This window comes from Neltuma alba, unplaced genomic scaffold (genome assembly GCF_004799145.2).
Source record: "Neltuma alba isolate B1F8T4 unplaced genomic scaffold, ASM479914v2 tig00003251_pilon, whole genome shotgun sequence".
NCBI lineage: Eukaryota > Viridiplantae > Streptophyta > Magnoliopsida > Fabales > Fabaceae > Neltuma > Neltuma alba.
In genome coordinates this window covers 65,370-86,790 of record NW_021633207.1, presented here as the reverse complement: position 1 = coordinate 86,790, position 21,421 = coordinate 65,370, and the positions used below count along the sequence as shown (strand labels likewise).

Genomic DNA, 21,421 nt, shown 5'->3' with positions numbered 1-21,421 from the left:
TTATAAATAGGACTGGAGGTAATATAAGAACTAGTTAACTAATTTGAATATATTAAAAAAGTTTTTTAAGTCAGTTATTTATAATAATTAAATATTGTCTTTCGTAAAATATCTTTACTAATCATGTACTTCTCCTGTCCTAAATATACGACCCTTACATTTGTATAAGGGTCTATATTTAGAAGAGGAGGAGTATTAGATAAATCTACCATTTAATTGAACATTTGAAATGCACAACTACTATAATAATTATTTAAAAAAACGGATAAATATAAAAAATAAAATAAATTGGGATCTTATATTTAAGAGTAAATTAAAAGTTAAACTAATTTTTATATTAATGACTGAAAGTAGTGTAATAATATTTTCAAATAATTCAAAATGCACTTTATAACTAGCAAAAGCAATATTCAATTCTCCTCATGCTTCTTTTTTTCCTTATTCGAGACTGCACCGGTGAAAAGATGATCCCTCAATAAAGGAACAAGGATGCAGCACACTTCTGATGATGCAAGCAAAGGAGGCTGGGGAATGGTTACAGAAATAAATATAGAGGACGAGATAATGAGAAACAGATTAGATTATACTCTTTTTGTCCTATTTATAAATTACTTCTAATGTATTTTATATAGACTAAGAAAAATTTTAAACTTTATTAACTCTCATTTAAAATTTAACAACTTTCCAACCTTATCCTTATTTAATATATATTATATTTCATGTAAATAAAATCAACATAATAATAAATAAGGGGTAAAATTGTATATTCATACAACAAATTTCTCTTAATGTTTTATAAATAGGACCGAAAAATACTTTCTCTCTCTACCCTATAACTAGGACCAGAGAAATATATCAATTTATAGGTGAGAAAAATTAGTGGGGAAAAAACAATAAAATAAATATTTTAAAATAATTTAATAACTTTATTAATCTTCTCAAATTACCCAACTTGATTTTCTATTAAAAGTCAAAGGTGGTACTGTTTTTTGGACAAAATGGTGGCTGCAAAACTCTTCATAAGCTGTCAGGGGTAACCTCGGTGGCCATGCTTCTGAATCCCAACAACACAAATACAACCAGCCTTTTTTTCCAACAAAATTTCCTATTAAACCTAGGCGGTCAAATATAAGCCTCAACGGTGGATTCAAAGCAAAGCTTTATGTTCAAGCCGTTTTGTTTTCTTGTGTTTTTTTTTTTGTGGGGGAGGGGGGTGGGGAGGAGCTTTATGTCAATGAACTACTGTTGATTCCTTCTTGTAATTTCCTACCTTCCAAGTAGCTTGCCCGTTTCAAAACCATCTAGAAAGTCAAATTGAAACTGTAATATGATGACAGATAAAATAAACATTATATATATCTCTCTCTTTTTTTATCAAATTAAAATAGAAATCTTTGCTAATAATAATAACCATAAGATACTATTTATGTCTGCAACATTTTCAATTCAAAACACCCTTTTTATCAAATGAAAACACTCTGAGAACTTGACAAAATCCAAAGACGAAGTCTCGAACATTCTCAATTGAGTTGTTTGAATGCTTAAGATACGTGTGTAAAATCAGAAAAATGTGGTACTTCAAATTATCAATAAAACAACCCAACCACACAAGATTATGTCTATAAAGCATGCTAGTACCAGCACATATACATTGCTCTTTTCACACAATTCAAAATACTCTTCATAACCAGCAAAAGCCATATTCAATTCTCAGTTACTCCTTATTCTTCTCTTTTCCTTTCTCTAACTGACACTTCACCTGTAAGAGTGTGACCCGTCAATAAAGTGAGAGGATGATAGAAGAAGAAGAAGATTAACATTCTCAATTATAATGATAAGCCACTAATCATCACTCCATTAAAATTTAATATGCGATAACAAATTGCACTTGCAAACCTTTAACAGGAATCTAAACAAGGCGCTTCTAAGAATGAGATTCTTCATTTGATGTAAAAAAAAGTTCAATTTTCTTAATATCATATAAGTAAAATAACGTGAATTACATTGTAACCTAGTGGCATAAATATTTTTTTACAAGTAGGAGGTTGTAGGTTCGATTTGCTTGTGATTTCAAACCCTTTAGCACACACTTTCATGTCTAACCCAATAGACAAAACAAATTAAATGATAAACACTTGTTCTTAATTTATGTAAAAATAAAATGTAACAATAGAAACCCGGTAAAGGGACACAACAATTGGAAAACATCTGAAGAAGTGAGCTTAATTATGCAAGAAAGCTTCAAAAAATTTCCTCAAACCCTAAATTGTGTTCAATTTTCTTCCCCTAATTTTAATGCCACTGACAATGTTGACCGATATCAGTTGTAAGACAATGCTCTGATCAATGCTAGCTAAGCTATTTAATTATATATTTTATTTTAAACCTATTTCTCCTTATTTCTTCTTCTTTCATCTTTTAAATTCCTTCAAAAATACCAATGAACCATCTTAACTAGTCTCTCTCAATTAAACTTATCTACAAATTTCAGGAATCCTACATTAAAGCCTAGTTTAATTATTATTATATTGTTCAAGTGTAAAAAAAAAGAAAAAGAAAGCTTAGACTATAAAAGACAATCTCACTTGGTTTATTAGTTTTTTTTTTTTTTGGAAAATAAATTTTCAAATCCTTCTTTATATAAACACCATTCACGAGGCAAATGCAAAAATAGAAGCCTAATAGAGAGATAAAACAACGAGAGAGAGAGATTACTTGCCTCAGGAATAAAGAAGTGAGTTCAGATTATATCCACTCTCTAAGTGTTGGCATGCGCACCCCCATCAAACTTGATTTCTTTTTAAGTGAGGCGGTGGTTGTTGGTCTTCAACATTGTGAGGCCTCTTCCTTTACCTCTCTATTTCCATTTGCTCAATTTCTGACATTCTGAGACAGATACTGGCCACACCCCGCATTCTTTGATCATTAACTTGCTTGTTTCTCGTTTGCTAGGGATCATTGCATGGTTATACGCAGCGAATTCGAAGCGAAGCTTTATGTTAGCGAAAGACTGTTGATTTCTGCTTCTAATTTCATCCACTATCATTTGACTTGCTGAGTCATCAGTCCATATAAAAACATCATCAGATTTCATATCTGGAAGAACCGTGCCATGTGTTGAATCTGCCGCTTTAAAACCTTCCAAGTAGCATGTGCACCCAAAACTTGACTTCCACCGTTAATTTCTGAATGAACATCAACTACAATGCAGAAGAAGAAACTCGTCAGGTCTGAAATTTGAGGGAGTTCAATAGTTACGGAGCTTTGTGCTGCCCTGTATTTGATCCACTCTGGTACTTTGCTTCCGGTAACACAAATCGTATAACGATGGAGGGATCTATTATATTTATGAATCGAACAATCACCCATGTACTTATATTTATGCAATAAACAATAAGGTATAGAATAAGCAGCAGCCTCCATGATATTGTGAAGCGATTGTTCAATCAGTTGCACACAGTTATTGAATCTGAAGTGCATTTGATCACCACTTGATCTCCAAGTTGACACAATTTCCAACGACTTGCAATCATCGGCAATTAGGGTTGCAATGGATGGTGGTAATTCTGGTAAAGAACGAAGCCTCCTACAACCCATTACGTCAAGAGATCTCAATCCTAAAAGATGCTTAGTGTTACTGGGGAGGTCAATTATGTTACCGCACCTCTTCAGCGTCACTTCTCTCAAAGCCAACATGCCATCGAAAAAGATATGTAGCTTCAAATCATCAATGATTTCACAGTCGTAAAGCCTAAGAGCATTCAAACTTGTCAAGCAGGATAATTGGTCGGGGAGGTTCACAAGTCTTAAGCCTCTAAGACCGATGCTTTTCAAGTTACTTGAACGCGCTACAGACGAGTGCAAGATTTCAATTCCTGTTTCGTCTAATTCCAAGTCTCTCAGTTCATCCGATGACACTGAGAACTCCTTGAGATTCCAGCACCTGAACACATCGATATATTCTAGAGATCTTAAATGTAACTCACTTTTTAGACTCTCAAGTTTCTTGCAGTCGCGTAAGTTCAACTCAACAAGCGAGTAGAGGGACAAGATTGAGGAATGAACAGAGCACAAACTTTCGCATTGCTCAAGTTCCACCACTTTGAGATTCAAGCATTTGGAGAGATTAGGCAGCTCTTGTAGTTGTTTGGAACCACTAAGGTCTATCTCTTGTAAGCTCACAAAATCCTATACCAGCAAAGAGAGACAGTTCAAATGAGGACATCCAGACGTTTCAACTGAATGAAAAACATGAAACACAAATAAGGTTATACATACATGAACGCCGTTCCAAAGCTTTTGTAGATGGCTATCGCGCATGCGGAGCTCAACAAGTTTTTCAGGACAAAAAGTGGACGGCAGAGATTTAAGGGGGAATCCATACCACTCTAGATACCTCAACTTATTAGGAAGAAATTTGAGACCTTCTGGAAGGTGCACATGACTTGAGGAAGTGTGGAAAGGAGAATAACTATTAGAATAAAATTTGAGATATCTTATATTAGGCATCTTCTTGAAAATGTCAGCTTCCAAATGTACATCTTTAATTTGAGAAACATCCAACATTATTCCTTCAACTTTCTTTGATCCCTTAAAAAAGAGAGTAAAGAAAACGTAGTAAGTAAATTACATAGTAACTACATTCACATTATTCATAAAGTAACAAGTATATAGGTTAGAAAAGAAAGTATGAATTTCTTACCCTGTTATTAGCCAAAACATCATAAATTTCTTCAAAATTGTATAATCTACTACGTCTTCCAGGTTCATCAATAGACTCTTCACGAACTATTTGCAAACCCATTTGTTGTATTAAATCATGCATTTCAACACGTGAACCATCACAGACGTCTATGAGAGCTTTGTCTTGAAGTGTTCTTACCCCAATTGCTCCACAGAAGCCAAAGCTATCTAATAAACTGATTACAAATTCTGTCAGCTGTCCCACCAAAAAGCAAGCAATGTCTAGAAATATTGCCTTCTCCTCCTCATCCAATCCATCATAACTCAACCTTAACACCTTTTGAATATCTTGATGAGGACTCTTCTCAAGTTTCCTTAAAGCACTCTTCCATTCAATTTCACTTCTACCACGAAGATATGAACCCAGGACTTTTAAAGCCAATGGAATTCCTTGTGCATAAACAACTGCCCTGTCTGTCAGTTCTTCATACCCCATTATGGGTAGGCTAGTGCTGAAGGCATTCAAGCTGAAAAGTTCGAGGGATTGATGGAACTCCAATTCCTTAACCTTATATATTATGTCAACTCCTTTGCTAAGCACGTGCTTGTCTCTTGTTGTGATGAGAATTTTACTTCCTGGCCCAAAGCAAAAAGGTTCTCCAACCAAGTCTTCTAATTGCCCCTTCGTACTGATATCATCAAGAACAACAAAAACCTTCATACGACTAAGCCTCGACTCAAGAAAAGAGGTTGCAGTATCAATAAGGGAATCATCCCTTAGGAGACGAGAGAGAAATTTACGGCGTAATTCAGTAAGTCCATTTTTAGACTTTGCTCTTATATTTTCCAAGAACCAAGAATAATCATAGTGGGAAGAATATTTTAAAAATATAGTTTTGGCAATGGTTGACTTGCCGATACCCCCCATGCCCCATATTCCAATGGTTTTTGTTTTGGCATCTTTCAACAATAATTCAATCTCTGCGCAGTTGTCCTCAATGCCTATGAGTCTTTTTAGTTCAGCTGGGGGGTACTTGTGATTCAGTTTCTGCAATATGTCTTTGACAATCTTTTGAATCAATTCGGATTCATCCCTGACATAAGAAAAATAAAAGGCCAAAGAGGAAAAATCGCAATTAAGCAGAAATATTGATTTATTAAAGACAAATGATAAACGATAAGTGATAAATAAACAGAGAATAAATTGTATAAAGTGTATAAATATAAATGATAAATGATAAAGACCTAAAAATGTTTACGAAAAATTGAATAAAATGTCTTAATCATTTGATCCATCACGTAAATCTCTGCAAACTCCATCATTTGTGAATAGAAGAAAATTAATGAATCTATTAATTACCTAAATGTGTGAGAGTCGTGACCAGCTAAGTTTGCAGTTTCATTAAGAGCTTGCTTCCACATTCGCATCTTGTGCCGGTCAACCTTTAGCTCTCTCTCATATCTCTCAAATGCTTGCTGGTAAAGGCCAGTCTGATTGCGTACACGAGACGGGTCGACTTTGTAGAAGACAGGAATAACAATCTGTCCTTGATCTCTTTTGCAATGGAGTATATGGGCAAGTTCATCCAAGCACCATCTTGAAGAAGCATAATTTTCAGAGAACACCACCAGAGATACATATGAATCCTCGATAGCTTGCAGAAGTGATGGTGCGATCTCATCTCCTTTCACGAGCTGGTAGTCTATGTAGGTTGTGATACCTTTTCTGTCGAAAGCATGATAAAGATGGCTAGTGAAGCCGAAGCGAGTGTCCTCACCCCTAAAGCTGATGAAAACGTCATACTTCTTGCGGAGGGATTGAGCAGAGGAAGAGGATGAAGCAGCAACAAGGGCCATATCTCTATCTGATTGAGCAGCAGGGAGAGCACTGTGTAGCATTGAGAACTTTTTGGAAATAAATCAGACATGGAGTGTCAAAAGATGCAGATGAGTGGAAGAAAAAACACGCTACGCGGTTTTGTTTTGGTAGGCTTGGTAATTTCCTCGAAGGATGTAATTAATTCTTTAGTCAAAAGTGTGCCACTTTATGACTTTCAGTGAAAAAGTGACGCTAATTAACGCGTAGGCGTGCCTGTGGGTGCCATGCAATTTCCAGGAAGGAGGGATTGATGGTCTTCATCGTCAAAAGAGTGCAACTTTATGACTTGGTAGTCAAAAAGATAGGTTGCTATTCTCTAATCTAAAATGTTAAACTAGGGTCAGTTACTGATGAACTTCAGGTTAATTTCTAGTATCCCTGAGTTTAATTCCCCTGCCTTACAACAATAAATCCAAGCTAAGAAGGAATTACTTAGAAAAACATTAATAACTATCGGGAAATATTTGTTGGTTACGCCACATATATTTGATAAGAGTAAGACTTGCTTGAAATTTTTATAATTTTTTAAATTATTTTTGAGATAAGTATTTCATATTTCAATATATTATGTAGGCTCATTTAAAATAGTTTTTTTTACACGAAATTTCTTTTGAAGAAGGTAACAAACTAACAAGAAACATCTGATGGTAAAAAACACAAGCAAAAACAAGAAACATCTCGACCTTTGACATAGAAAAGGAATAAAACGGAGGAAAAATAGACACAGAGAAAGTTAATTTTATATAAGTTGAAAAGATATCTTTCATGTCCTTAAAATAAAAAATAGTATATAAATAGTAGCTAGAACTGAATTATTATAATATAACGAGATATATAGTAAGTATTATATCTTCTTTTCCAAGCGAATGCAAATGGAAAGCTTTGGTGATAATAATAACCATAAGAGACATGTGTCCACAACATCATCATTTAAAAACATTCTTTTTATCAAATGAAAACATACACTTTGAGGATTTGACAAAATCTGTCTATATTTATATTGTCAACTAATAACATATGAAATTATCAATAAAAACAATAGATTTAAGGCCACATAGAATCATATTATTGCATCATTTTGACATACCAAAATATACAAGAATTTCAAAAAGTCTACATTTATATTATCTCTAGTCCTATTTATAAAGAATATTTAAAAAGTTAAAATTTCTTATAAATAATTTGATGCTCATGGATATACAGGCAAAAACTGTCCACTCTATTGAACAGCGTATGATATACAATACTCAGCTAAGAGAATCTCCTGTATCTAAATAAAATTAGACACATATCACTATTGGGATTAAATCTAATGAAAAAAGATCAGTTCTTCACATAAAAGCTAGTCAGAACCTGTTGTTTATCTTTTCCCTTTGAGGCATGTGTATTGTAATCCCCCGTTATCATTATCAACTTGAATGAAAAATCTCAATTTTTTCTAGACATAAATATTTTCTTATTAGAAACAGTCTTATTCAAGATACTGTATGCCATCATCAATGTATACAATAAAACTCTTCCATCATCATCATCAATCAATGTATACAATAAAACTCTTCCACCAAGCCAATTTATAAAACGGCTTACTAATGGCTTCAGACACATATCACTGTTCATAAGCCAATTTGATTAAAATAATATAAATCTTGGGCTTCTATTTGGCTAACTTCATTCAATGCATGTATGTGGCTGTGTGCACGGCTTGGTTTGAGACTTTCAAAATTTAAATTTTAAACCTCCCGCCATAAATGTTTGTCCTGTCAGAGGATTTTCCGGTGCCACTAAGATCAAGAATTAAAAAAAAAAGAAAAAGAAACTTTCGGACTGTTCTTCTATCAGTGCCTTTATGCTTCTTCTTCTTTTCTCTCCTACTGTCTCCGTCCTCCTCACCTCAGATTCAAATCTCTCTGGCCCAGCATTAGAAGGTGATGTAAATTGGTGGCTTGGCACCCCGTAAGTGTGTGGATAGTGTGGGGATATGCCATCCATGGTGGTGCCGAAAAAGCAATGGAATGGCACGGTAAACCAATCTCGCATCTCAGGCATTTTTGTTCCTCTTCAGTTTTTTTTAATTAAAATTTAGTTTTATACCTTTCATTATCAATTCAACTGTTGTTAGTGGTGGCCGGGAACTTTTACCAAATCACTGTTTCAACCTAAAGAAAGCCTCTGATGTTGCTCGGGGGATACACTAGGAGTAGAGTTTCATGGGTTTTACTAAAAGGGAGAGATCAAATCAAATGAAAAGGTGCAGAAAAACAACCCATAGAGTCAAAAATAGTGAGCAAGACATATACCCAGGCAAATAACGCGGCAAAGCCCATTGCTTTCTACTTCACTGAGAAGATGAACGGTGGCCCATCTGTTTTTAGTGCGTACTATCTCTCTCTAACCCAATAATCATTTGGGTGTGCTTATTGGAAGTATTTTCTCTCAGATTCATGAATCAAATACTTAATCGTTTGTGTTTGTTACAGCTAATGCTCCCATCACAAGGACTTTCATTATCACCTTGACGCTTTTCACTATCTTCTTCGAGATCAAAGATCGTTATAACACACTGGGATTGTCTTATCAGGTGATCTTCCCAATTTAATTGATCTATTTTTACTCTCTGAATAAGTATCTGGTGTCAAATAAATTTACTAATATATGTCAATGCAATTGACGATCAAATTGATAGTTTTCATCTTCATTGTATTATATTATTAAACTAGACCGGTCGTTGGGCATTTCAATATGAAAATTACATCTGACTCCTGAGGATGTTTTGTTATTAATCCTTGAATGTGCAGTTTGGTTTATACTTTTATTTCTTTCAAGATGGGTCACTGATACTTTTTTGCGATGGAGGCGAGACTGGAGGGGCTCTCTAGCGGGGAAGAAACGCCGGCGTCAGTGAGTGGCTGGACTGAGTCGGTGGTGTTCATGGAGGAGGAGGAGCCCAAGGAATGGGTTGCTCAAGTAGAGCCTGGCGTGTTTATCACTTTCGTTTCGTTGCCTCAAGGCGGGAATGATCTGAAACGAATACGGTTCAGGTACATTGTCTTGCTGTTTGTTGTCCTAGGCTTAACTTTTTTTTTTTTTTTTTTGAGGCCAACGTCCTATACTTCAAATTAAACTTTATATCATAAACAATCTATCCGTATCAGTTCCCAATTATCATTAACTTGTCCTGATTTTTGAGGAAGTATATCAAAAAGATCTTGATGTTAGTTCTGATAGCAAAATTTTATTAGAATTGACAGCATGATTCAGTATCTCAACCTGTTTGGAAATTTATGGCTAACTTGGCGAGTTTTCACCCGGAAAAAGAAAAAACCAGTTTATTTATTAGCATAAGAAGTTTACCATTTCGAAGCGGAGCTTGTTAGGAGCAGACTTAAAGCTATGGCAAATTACCAAGTCAGCCACTGATATTCCATCTGAGGGCATGTTGGGTTACATAGGCAACTCTGTTAAGTTAATGAAGGATCTATGTGATGTACATCTTAAAATGTTGATTGATATGTTGGTAATTAATTTGAAGTACTAAATTGATGGTAGTGCCTGGTGAAATTTTTTGAGGGAGTGATATTTACTCAACATCTATATTTGCTTATGTTTTGATGTTCTACGTGTCCAATATCTGTGTCTATTGTTTTTCTTGGCTTATCACATGCCTTGGGATCCCTTAGAGGCTGACTAACTTTTAATAAGCAGTGTAACTTTGTCCTTTGTGGTACTTTATCTTGTTGATCTTGCGACTGAGGACAAGTTTGTTTGAGAGTGATGATCGCATGCTTTTAAAGGCTGTTCAGATTCTGCACTAGCAGAAGCTGTCTTGTTTGCATAGTAACTTCTTGGTGTGGCTTTAGCTTTGTTCAATTATCGGTAAGTCATTCTAGAATTATTGTAGTAGAAATGGAAAAAAGCAAAAAGCTTTTTTATCTTGTAGCCGTGGTAATTTAGTCTCTATTCGTCATCATGATTAAAATCATTTATAAGTACATTTTATATAAGTTGAGATAAAATTTCTTTTATATATTTATTTCGTATTCCGCAAATCACGATTGAAAAGTTACCTATAAACCATTTCAAATGGGTTTTTAAACACACTCTTTTCTGCCCACGAAAAGAAAAAGTAAAAAAAAAAAAAGAAAAAGGGGAAGAAAAAGTAACGGAAGCTGTGTGAAAGAAAAAGGAGAGGCGTGGCTATGTACCACAGTAGCACTCGTGCTTTTTTTTTTTTTTTTAACAAATACAGAAATACTTATTATGTTTCAATTACTTGTTTCCATGTCTTGTTATAATTTTTAAAATAAGAACATGATAATTATTTTGCGTGTTCAAAATCATTGTTATATATCTTAATCTCCCTTGAAACCGTAATTTAATACTAATAGATGATGATAAAAGGGATCAAACTAGTTAGGATTCCATGTTGAGTTCTGCACCATATGATAATCAGTTTTTCATTTGATGAGGAAAAGTTGTGGTATCCGAGTAGGTGATACTAATCTTATTTATCACCACCATTTAATTAGTTTCTCCTTTGCTCTGAAAATTTCATATTTTACCGCCATTGTAGCTTCTGTTAGAGGGGATAAAAATCTTGAACGAAGTGAAAAATATGGAGAAAATTCTAGAGAAATTAATGAGAAAAAAAGTGGAAATTAGGGGGGGTGTGGGGATGCGACTAACTCCGCTTACAACTGTTGATTTTATAGTCTTGAAATTATCTTTTGTGTCCTTAAAAAAATAATATAAAAATGATAACTAGAATGAAATTATAATATGATGAGAGATAAAATAAACATTATATATCTCTTTTTTTAAATCAAATGAAAATATAAAGTTTTGCTAATAATAGCCATAAGATACTACTTGCGTCAGCAACATCTTCAATTGAAAACACTGAGAACTTGCAAAATCCAAAGGCCAAGGCTAGACCAATCTCAATTGAGTTGTTTACATCCTAAAGATACAAATATGGTACTTCAAATTATCAACAACACAACCCAATTGCACAAGATTATGTCCATAAAGCATGCTAGTAACTAGCAAATATGCATTAATCTTTTCACACAATTCAAAATACACTTTATAACCAGCAAAAGCTATATTAAATTCTCAACTTCTCCTCATGCTTCTCCTTTCCCTTGTCTGAAACTTCACCTGTAAGAGTTTTACCCCTGAACAAAGCGAGAGGGTGACTAAAGAAGAAGAAGAAGAAAATTAATATTTAGCACCCGCTTTCATGCCTAACCCAATAGACAAACAAATTAAAGGATAAACACTTGTTCTAAATTTATGAAGGAAAGAAAATGTAAAAATAGAAACCTTATAAAGAGACAGAAAAATTGGAAAACATCCAGAGAAATGAGCTTATGTGAGCGAGTTTCAAAAAATATCCTCAAACCCTAAATTATGTTCAATTCCCCCCCCCCCCAAAATTTTAACGCCATTAACAATGTTGATCGATGCCGGTTGTAACACGATGCGTTGACCTATGCTAGCTAAGATATTTAATTATATAATAATTATTTTTTAACAAAAAAGACTTATTTCTTCTTATTCTTTCAGCTTCCAAATTCCTTCAATAATACCAATGAACCACTTTAACTGGTCTCCCTTAATTAAACTAATCTACAAATTTTAGGAATCTTACACTGAAGCCTAGTTTAATTAGAATTAGATTGTTCAAGTATAAAAAATAGCTTAGCGTACAAAAGACAATCTTCCTTGCTTTATTAGTTTTTTTTTTCTTTCGAAAAAAGAGATTTTCAAATCCTTCTTAATATAATTTAGTCTTCTCTTCTTCCATATAGTTGAAGTTCAATTGAATTTGTCCCCTCCCCCCCCCCTTTTTTTATCATGTTTTATAGTCTGGCCCACACTGTTTCATGCCAAGCGCAAGAAATGGTCAAGACTCAAGAATAAACACCCTTAATTCATGAGGAAAATGCAGAAATAGAAGCTTAATAGAGAGATAAAACAATCATACAGAGAGAGAGAGAGAGAGAGAGAGAGCTTACTTGGCAAAAGAATAAAGAAGGGAGTTCAGGTTATATCCACTCTCAAAGGAGGGTATCCATTTCATCAATAGGAGGACATGTGTTAGCATGAGTACCCTCATCAAACTTCATCTTTGCCAGGGATTATTAACCCATGAGTTATTTTAGAGAATTCAAAGCAAAGCTTCATGTTAGTGAACAACTGTTGATTTCTTCATATAATTTCATGGATTTGGATCCTCTCAGAATCTTTCTTTCTCCTTTTCTTCTCAGAATCTCATCTCTACCATTGGATCAAATAATGAATGGTTCAGATTTCATACTTTATAAAACTATTATCATAACATTACATAAATAGGAGAGAGAAGGTGGACATCTGTTTTTTAAAATATTAAATCTGAACCATTCATTATTTGATCCAATGGTAGAGATGAGATTCTGAGAAGAAAATGAGAAAGAAGGATTCTGAGAGGATCCAAACCCTAATTTCACCCATTATCCCTTCATATGCCAAGGCAGCATTCCATATCGAAATATGATCGGATTTCATATCTCAAAAATTCACTTCAAGTTTTGAATGTGCCGCATCAAAACCTTCCAAGTAGCATGTGCATTTCAAATAAATCTTAAAACAATTTTCTGAGTGACCACCAAGTACAACGCAGAAGAAGAAATCTGCTAAGTCTGAAATTCGAGAGAGTTCAACAATCACGAAGTTGTGCGCTGACCTGTATTTGAACCACTCTGGTACTCTGGTAATTCTTTTTTTGATGCAATAAAAAATAAGGTATAGAATAGGGAGCAGCCTCCATGATATTGGGAAGCGATTGTTCATTCAGTTGCACACAATTCTTGAATGAGAAGTATACTGGGTGACCACCTGATGGTCTACAAGTTGAAACAATTTCCAACGACTTGCAATCACTGGCATTGCGGATCCGGATCCTCTCAGCGGCCATTTTCTCAGCGTCCCTCAGAATCTTTAAATCCTATCCATCCAATTCATCTAAGAGCTCACAAAAAGCCACATCACGAAGCTTCTGTAATCGTGGCTCGGCCATCACGTCCTATTTGCCAAATCCATTCCACGGCCGACTTGTTGAAGTCAAACTCCTTCGGTGACCTAAACAGGGATTTCCGACGCAGATGGGAAGCTCTGTCATTACCTAATCTACCTTACACCTCTTCCTCTCTATCTCCGCCCTTCTTCTCTATCCCTCTCTTCCTCATTCTTTGACTGTTGAGTGCTTATAGTCAGGCAATATCCATAGAATTCTTGTGAGGTGCCATCTCGGTGTTGCTACTGCTAAACTTGAACAGGGGGATCAAAGCAAAGAGAAGCTCAAACGAAAGTATCATCTGCAAAACCATTTTTGTTATTATTAGTGGGCTTTGGGTTTTTTCAATGGAAAAATAAAAAATTATCCATATTGAAAAAATTGGCTGAATGCTTTCTAAGTATATGAACGAGATTCGGTGTCTTTAGAGAGAGAATTTTTCCAACCTCTGGACAGGAGTTTGTCATTGGTTTTCTGCTTGATCTAGTGCAAAGTTTATCCTAAATTCATCTTCGTCTTTTGTTATGATCAATCTCTTCGTTCTACTTTAGTAATTTATTTCTCTATTGCTCATTGATTGGACTTCTAGTTTCATCCGGTTCTGTTTTCTTTTCTGTTCAAACTAAAATCCATTCCTATAATGGAGATAAAATCCATTCCTATAATAGAGATTTTTTTTTGACATTGGCTATTGAAAAGAAATCAAAGGTTATCATGTTTTATGGATAAAAGAAACAGTTTTTATCTGAATGTGTTTGCATTTGAGGCTCTGTTCGACTCTTAGCTACAGTTTGCAGGAGGTCGACGCTCTCTTCGCATTTGATGCGCTCTGAACATGCTGTGAAGATCCTGAAAATGGACGCCTGAGATTTATTGGAAATAAATGGTTCAGATGCATATTATAATAGTCTAATGATGTGGCAAACCATGAGCCATATGATTATCTTAACGGACAGGATTTAAAGATTCTGAGGGACGCTGAGAAAATGGCCGCTGAGGGGATCCGTATCCCTGGCATTGCAGGTTTGCAATGGATGGTGGTAGTTCTGGTAAAGAACGAAGCCTCCTACAACCCCTTACGCTAAGAGATTTCAATCCTAAAAGGCTTTTAGCATGACTGGGGAGTTCAATTAAATTCCAACAATCAATCAGCTCCACTGTTCTTAAAGACAACATGCAATCAAATAAGATTTGTAGCTTTAAATCATCAATGATTCCCCACTCGTAAAGGGAAAGAATCATCAAATTTGTCAAGCAAGATAATTGGTTGGGAAGGTTCACAAGCCTTGAGCCACTGAGACCAAGCTCTTCAATTTACTTGAACGCCCTACAAACGAGTGCAAGATTTCAACTCCTGTGTTGCCTAAATCCAATCCTCTCAGTTCATCCGATGACGCTGAGAACTCCTAGAGATTCCAACAATTTATCACATTGATTGTGGAGATCTTAAATGTAACTCACCTTTTAGACTCCTAAGTTTCACACACCCAAATAAGTTCAACTCAACAAGCGAGTGGAGAGACAAGATTGAGGAATGAACATAGCACGAACCTTTGCATAGCCTAAGTGCTACCACTTTGAGATTCAAGCATTTGGAAAGATTTGGCAGCTCTAGTAGTTTTTTGGAACCACTAAGGTCTATCTCTTGTAAACTCACAATCCTATACCAATAGCAATAGACAGTTCAAATGAGATCGTCAAGAATTAGAAGAAACATCTAACCCTTGGACATGCAAATGGAATAGAATTAGAAGACACACATACGTTGAAAATACATCTCCCATGTTCTTAAAGTAAAAAATAGTATAAAAATAATCCCTAGAATTAAATTATTATAACATAACCAGATATATAGTAAGTATTATATACCTTTTTTCAATCAAATGAAAATAGGAATTTTTATTATTAATAATAACCATAAGATAATGTCCACAACAGCTTCATTTGGAAACATTCTTTTTATCAAATGAAAACATGCACTCTGAGTGTACGTGTGGGCCAAAAAATTGTACGTAGTACCAAATCGCAAATCCCTTGTACTAGACATTTATAGATAAGCAAAAACGGCCCACTCTATGACACAACATATAATATACTTCCTCTTATCCTCGATATAAAAATTAGTTAATTAATTAGAGTACATTAGAAAAGTTTGTTGAATCAGTTATTTATAATAAATACGTGTTATCTTTTTTAAAATATCATTGCTAATCATGTATTCCTCTGGTCGACTTTTTTTGTATTGTAAATTACACTACAAAAAAGATTTTATATTTAGGACCGGAGGGAGTATTACCGAAATCTACCATTTAATTGAACATTTAACATGCGTAACTATTATAAGGATTACTTTGAAAAAAAATAGATAAATATGAAAGACAAAATAGATTAAAATCTTATATTTAGAAGTAAATTAGAAGTTAAATTAATTTTTACATTAATGAATGGAGTTAGTATAATACTCCCTCCGTTCCTTATTATAAGAGACAAATAACCGAAGTACGTTGATCAAAAAAACAGTTAAAATTAGTTCAGAACAATTAATATGTAAAAAGTATAATTTTTTTCCAAAAATGTCCACATTAATAAGGAGAGAGAACAATTAAATTATTAAAAGAAAGAGAAGTGAGAAGGAGAGAGAGTGTGAGTTGGAGATAATATATATGGGTAAGATAGTAAATCAACACAAAAAAGTAGAGACAACTTGTAAGTGTCTCTTATATATAGGAACATGTCATAGGCATCAAATGTCTCTTATAATAAGGAACGGAGGGAGTAATATTTTCAAATAATTCAAAATATACTTTATAACTAGCAAAAGCAATATTCAATTCTCCTGGTGCTCTTCTTTTCTCCCTTATTCGAGACTCCACCGGTGAAAAGATGATCCCTCAATAAAGGAACAATGATGCAACATGATGATGCAAGCAGAGGAGACTCGGGAATGGTTACGGAAATAGAGATAAGAGGACGAGATAATGAGAAACAGATTATATTATACTTTTCTGAACTTATTTATAAGTTACTTTCAGTATATTTTACATAGATCAAGAAAAGCCTTAAATTTCATTAACTGTCATTTAAAATTTAACAATTTTCTAACTTTATCTCTATTTAATATACATTATATATCATATAAATAAAGTCAACATAATAATAAATAAAGGGTAAAATTGTACATCCATATAACAAATTTCTCTTAGTGTCTTATAAATAGGACCAAAAAACACATTCTCTGTCTATCCTATAAATAGGACTAGAGAAATATATCAATTTATAAGTGAGAAAAATTAGTGAGAAGAAAAACAATAAATATAAATATTTTAAAGTAATTTAATAATTTTCTTAATCTTTTTAAATTAGCCAATTTAATTTTCTATTAAGAGTCAAAGGTAGTACTTTTTTGGTTGGACAAAATGGCGGCTGCAAAACTCTTCTTAAGCTGTCAGGGGTAAACCTCGTTGGCATGCTTCTGAATCCCAACAACACAAATACAACCAGACTTTTGTTCCAACAAAATTTCCTATTAAAACTAGGCGGTCAAATACAAGCCTCAACGGTGAATTCAAAACACTCTCTTTGACAAATGAAAACACCCTGGGAACTTGACAAAATCCGAAGACAAATTCTCGAACATCCTCAATTGAGTTGTTTGAATCCTTAAGATACCTGTGTAAAATCAGAAAAATGTGGTACTTCAAATTATCAATAAAACAACCCAACCACACAAGATTATGTCCATAAAGCATGCTAGTACCAGCACATATACAATGCTCTTTTCACACAATTCAAAATACTCTTAATAACCAGCAAAAGATAAACACTTGCTCTTAATTTATGAGAAAAATAGAATGCAAAAATAGAAACCTGGTAAAGAGACACAACAATCGGAAAACATCCGGAGAAGTGAGCCTATGCATGCAAGCTTCAAAAAATATCCTCAAACCCTAAATTATGTTCAATTTTCTTCCCCTAATTTTAACGCCACTGACAATGTTAACCGATACTTGTTGTAAGACAGTGCTTTAACCAATGCTAGCTAAGCTATTTAATTAGATACTTTATTTTTAACCTATTTCTCCTTATTTCCTCTTCTTTCATCTTTTAAATTCCTTCAAAAATACCTATGAACCACGTTAACTAGTCTCCCTCAATTAAACTTATCTCCGAATTTCAGGAATCTTATATGAAAGCCTAGTTTAATTAGAATTAGATTGTTCAAGTACAGACAAATAGCTTAGTGTATAAAAGAGAATCTCACTTGCTTTATTTGTTTTTTTTTTCAAAATAGATTTTCAAATCCTTCTTTATATAAACACCGTTCACGAGGCAAATGCAAAAATAAAAGGCTAATAGAGAGATAAAACAATCAGAGAGAGAGAGAGAGAGAGAGAGATTACTTGCCTAAAGAATAAAGAAGGGACTCAAGGGAGTTCAGATTATATCCACTCTCTTAAGTGTTGGCATACCCTCGTCAAACTCGATTTTTTTCAAGTGAGGCGGTGGTTGTTGCTCTTCAACATCGTGAGGACTCTTCCTTATTTCCACTTCCTCAACAAATTTCTGACATTCTGAGACAGATACTGGCCTCACCCCGCATTCTTCGATGCTTTCGCAAAAAATCATTGGCTGCTCACCCCAAGGAGGTATAGGAGAGAATTCAAAGCGAAGCTTTATGTTAGTGAACACCTGTTGATTTCTTCTTCTAATTTCATCCATTATCACTCTATATGCCGTGTCATCATTCCATATAAAAACATGATCAGAGTTCATATCTTGTAAAAACACTACATGTTCTGAAACTGCCGCATCAAAACCTTCCAAGTAGCATGTGCACGTCAAATAGTGAAATTGACAATTAATTTCTGAGTGAACATGAAGTACAACGCAGAACAAGAAATCCCTTACGTCTGAAATTTGAGAGAGTTCAACAGTTACGGAGCTTTGTGCTGCCCTGTATTTGATCCACTCTGGTACTCTGCTTCCGGGAACACAAATCTGACAAGGACCTATGCAGCTCTTATTTTTACGCACTAAATAATGAGTCACATAATGATGAGTCACATAGTAGGCAGCAGCCTCCATGATATTGTGAAGCGATTGTTCATTCAGTTGCACACAGTTATTGAATGAGAAGTACATTCGACAACCACTTGGTCTACAAGTTGACACAATTTCCAGCGACTTGCAATCATCGGCAACTATGGCTGCAATGGATGGTGGTAGTTCTGGTAAAGAACGAAGCCTCCTACAACCGTTTACGCCAAGATATTCCAATTCTAAGAGATGCTTAGTATTACTGGGGAGGTCAATTATGTTACCGCACCCATCCAGTGCCACTGTTCTTAAAGACGACATGCCATCGAAAAAGATATGTAGCTTCAAATCATCAATGATTTCACAGTTGAAAAGGCAAAGAGTCGTCAAACTTGTCAAGCAAGATAATCGGTCGGGAAGGTTCACAGGGCCATCAAGAGTGATCGCTTTCAATTTACTTGAACGCGCTACAGATGAGTGCAAGATTTCAATTCCTGTATCTCGTAATTCCAATTCTCTCAGTTCATCCGATGACACTGAGAACTCCTTGAGATTCGAGCACCACCTCAGATGGATATCTCGCAGAGATCTGAAATGTGACTCACTTTTTAGACTCTCAAGTTTCTCGCAGTAACTTAAGTTCAACTTAACAAGCGAGTGGAGAGACCAGATTGAGTAATGAACAGAGCACAAACTTTTGCATTGCGCAAGTTGTAACACTTTGAGATTCGAGCATTGGGAGAGATCGGGCAGCTCCAGTAGTTGTTTCGAACCACAAAGGTCTATCTCTTGTAAGCTCACAAAATCCTATACCAACAAAGAGAGACAGTTCAAATGAGGACATCAAGACGTTTCAACTGAATGAAAAACATGAAGCACAAATAAGGTTATATATACTTGCACTCCGCTCCAAAGCTTTTGAAGATGGCTATTGCGCATGCAGAGCTTAACAAGCTTTTCAGGGCAAAAAGTGGAGGGCAGAGATTTAAGTGGGAATCCATACCACTCTAGATACCTCAACTTATTAGGAAGAAATTTGAGACCTTCTGGAAGGTGCACATGACTTGAGGGAGTGGGGAAAGGAGGATAACGATTAGAATAAAATTTGAGATATCTTATATTAGGCATCTTCTTGAAAATGTCAGCTTCCAAATGTAGATCTTTAATTTGAGAAAGATCCAACTTTATGCCTTCAACTTTGCTTGTTCCCTTATAAAAAAAAAAAAAAACAAAGAAACCATATTAAATAAATCACATCATATTACATTCATATCACATCATTCATAAAGTTACGTATGATATAAAAAAGGGATTTGTTACCATATTGTTAGCTAAAACATCGTAAATTTCTTCAGAACCACATAATCGGCTACATCTCTCTGGTTCACCATTAGATTCTTCACGAACTATTTGCAACCCCATTTCATGTATCAAATCATGCATTTGTACAATACCATAATGCACATTTATGAGAGCCTTGTCATGAAGTGTTCTTATGCCGTCAGCTCCATGAAAGTCGGAGCTATCTAATAAACTGATTACAAGTTCTGTCGATTCTCCCTTCAAAAAGCACATGATGTCTAGAAATATTTTCTTCTCCTCATCATCCAGTTCATCATAACTCAACCTTAACACCTTTTGGATATCTTTATGAGGAGTCTTCTCAAGTTTTCTCAAAGCACTATCCCATTCAACTTCACTTCTTCTATGAAGATGTAAACCCAGAACTTTTAAGGCCAATGGAATTCCTTGTGCATAAAAAACTGCCCTGTCTGTTAGTTCTTCATATCCCGTTAAAGGCTGGCTAGCGTCGAAGGCATTCAAGCAGAAAAGTTTAAGGGATTGATCAAAGTCCAATTCCTTAACCTCATATATTGCATCAACTCCTTTGCTAAGAACATGCTTGTCTCTGGTTGTGATGAGAATTTTACTTCCTTTCCCAAAGCAAAAGCGTCCTACAACCAAATATTCCAATTGCTCCACACTGCTGATATCATCAAGAACAATGAAAACTTTCATACGACTAAGCCTAGACTCAAGAAAAGAGGTTGAAGCATCAATAAAGAGATCTTCCTTTAGGAGACAAGAGAGAAATTTGCGTCGTAATTCATCAATTCCATTTTGAGACTTTTCCCTTACATTTTCCAAGAAGCAAGTACCGTCATAATGGGAAGAATGTTTGAAAAATATAGTTTTGGCAATGGTTGACTTGCCGATGCCCCCCAAGCCCCATATTCCAATGGTTTTGGCATCTTCGGCATCTTTCAACAATAATTCAATCTCTGCGCAGTTGTCCTCAATGCCTATGAGTCCTTTTAGTTCAGCTGGTAGTTCAGCTGGGGGGTACTTGTGATTCAGCTTCTGCAATATGTCTTTGACAATCTTTTGAATCAATTCAGATTCATCCCTGACATAAGAAAAATAAAAGGCAAAAAAGGAAAAGCGCAATTAAGCAGAAAAAATTGATTTATTAAGGACAAATGATAAATGATGAGTGATAAATAAACAGAGAATAAATTGTATAGAGTGTATAAATATAAATGATAAATGATAAAGACCCAAAAATGTGTACCAAAAATTGAATAGAATGTCTTAATCATTTGATCCATCACGTAAATCTCTGCAAATGCCATCATTTGTGAATAGAAGAAAATTAATGAATTACCTAAATGTGCGAGAGTCATAACCAGCTAAGTTTGCAGTTTCATTAAGAGCTTGCTTCCACATTTGCATCTTGTCCTGGTCAACGTTGAGATCTCTCTCATATC

General features: G+C 34.8%; 1 protein-coding gene and 2 long non-coding RNA genes across 3 annotated transcripts; 1 reads left to right on the top strand and 2 right to left on the bottom strand.

Annotated features, from left to right (window-relative positions):
- Positions 1-3,090: 3,090 nt before the first annotated feature.
- On the bottom strand, positions 3,091-21,420 carry LOC114741060 (putative disease resistance protein At4g11170). Its single transcript, XM_028929321.1, has 4 exons — positions 21,319-21,420; positions 4,703-5,777; positions 4,279-4,590; positions 3,091-4,188 (listed from the first exon to the last, which is right to left on the bottom strand). Exons 1-4 carry the CDS (start codon positions 21,384-21,386, stop codon positions 3,091-3,093), a joined length of 2,553 nt encoding a protein of 850 aa, XP_028785154.1. The 5' UTR covers positions 21,387-21,420.
- Positions 8,092-9,136, top strand: LOC114741052 (uncharacterized). Its single transcript, XR_003739745.1, has 3 exons — positions 8,092-8,582; positions 8,682-8,933; positions 9,040-9,136. It is a non-coding gene; the product is annotated as an uncharacterized LOC114741052 (long non-coding RNA).
- Positions 11,450-12,657, bottom strand: LOC114741053 (uncharacterized). Its single transcript, XR_003739746.1, has 2 exons — positions 12,580-12,657; positions 11,450-11,736 (listed from the first exon to the last, which is right to left on the bottom strand). It is a non-coding gene; the product is annotated as an uncharacterized LOC114741053 (long non-coding RNA).
- Position 21,421: the final 1 nt, after the last annotated feature.

Coding starts and splice junctions, on each gene's coding strand:
- LOC114741060 (XM_028929321.1), bottom strand. CDS start 21,386: ATGCAAATGTGGAAGCAAGCTCTTAATGAAACTGCAAACTTAGCTGGT. Junction 5,778..21,318: donor TATGACTCTCGCACATTTAG/GTAATTCATTAA, acceptor TTCTTATGTCAG/GGATGAATCCGAATTGATTC. Junction 4,591..4,702: donor ATGTTTTGGCTAATAACAGG/GTAAGAAATTCA, acceptor CTCTTTTTTAAG/GGATCAAAGAAAGTTGAAGG.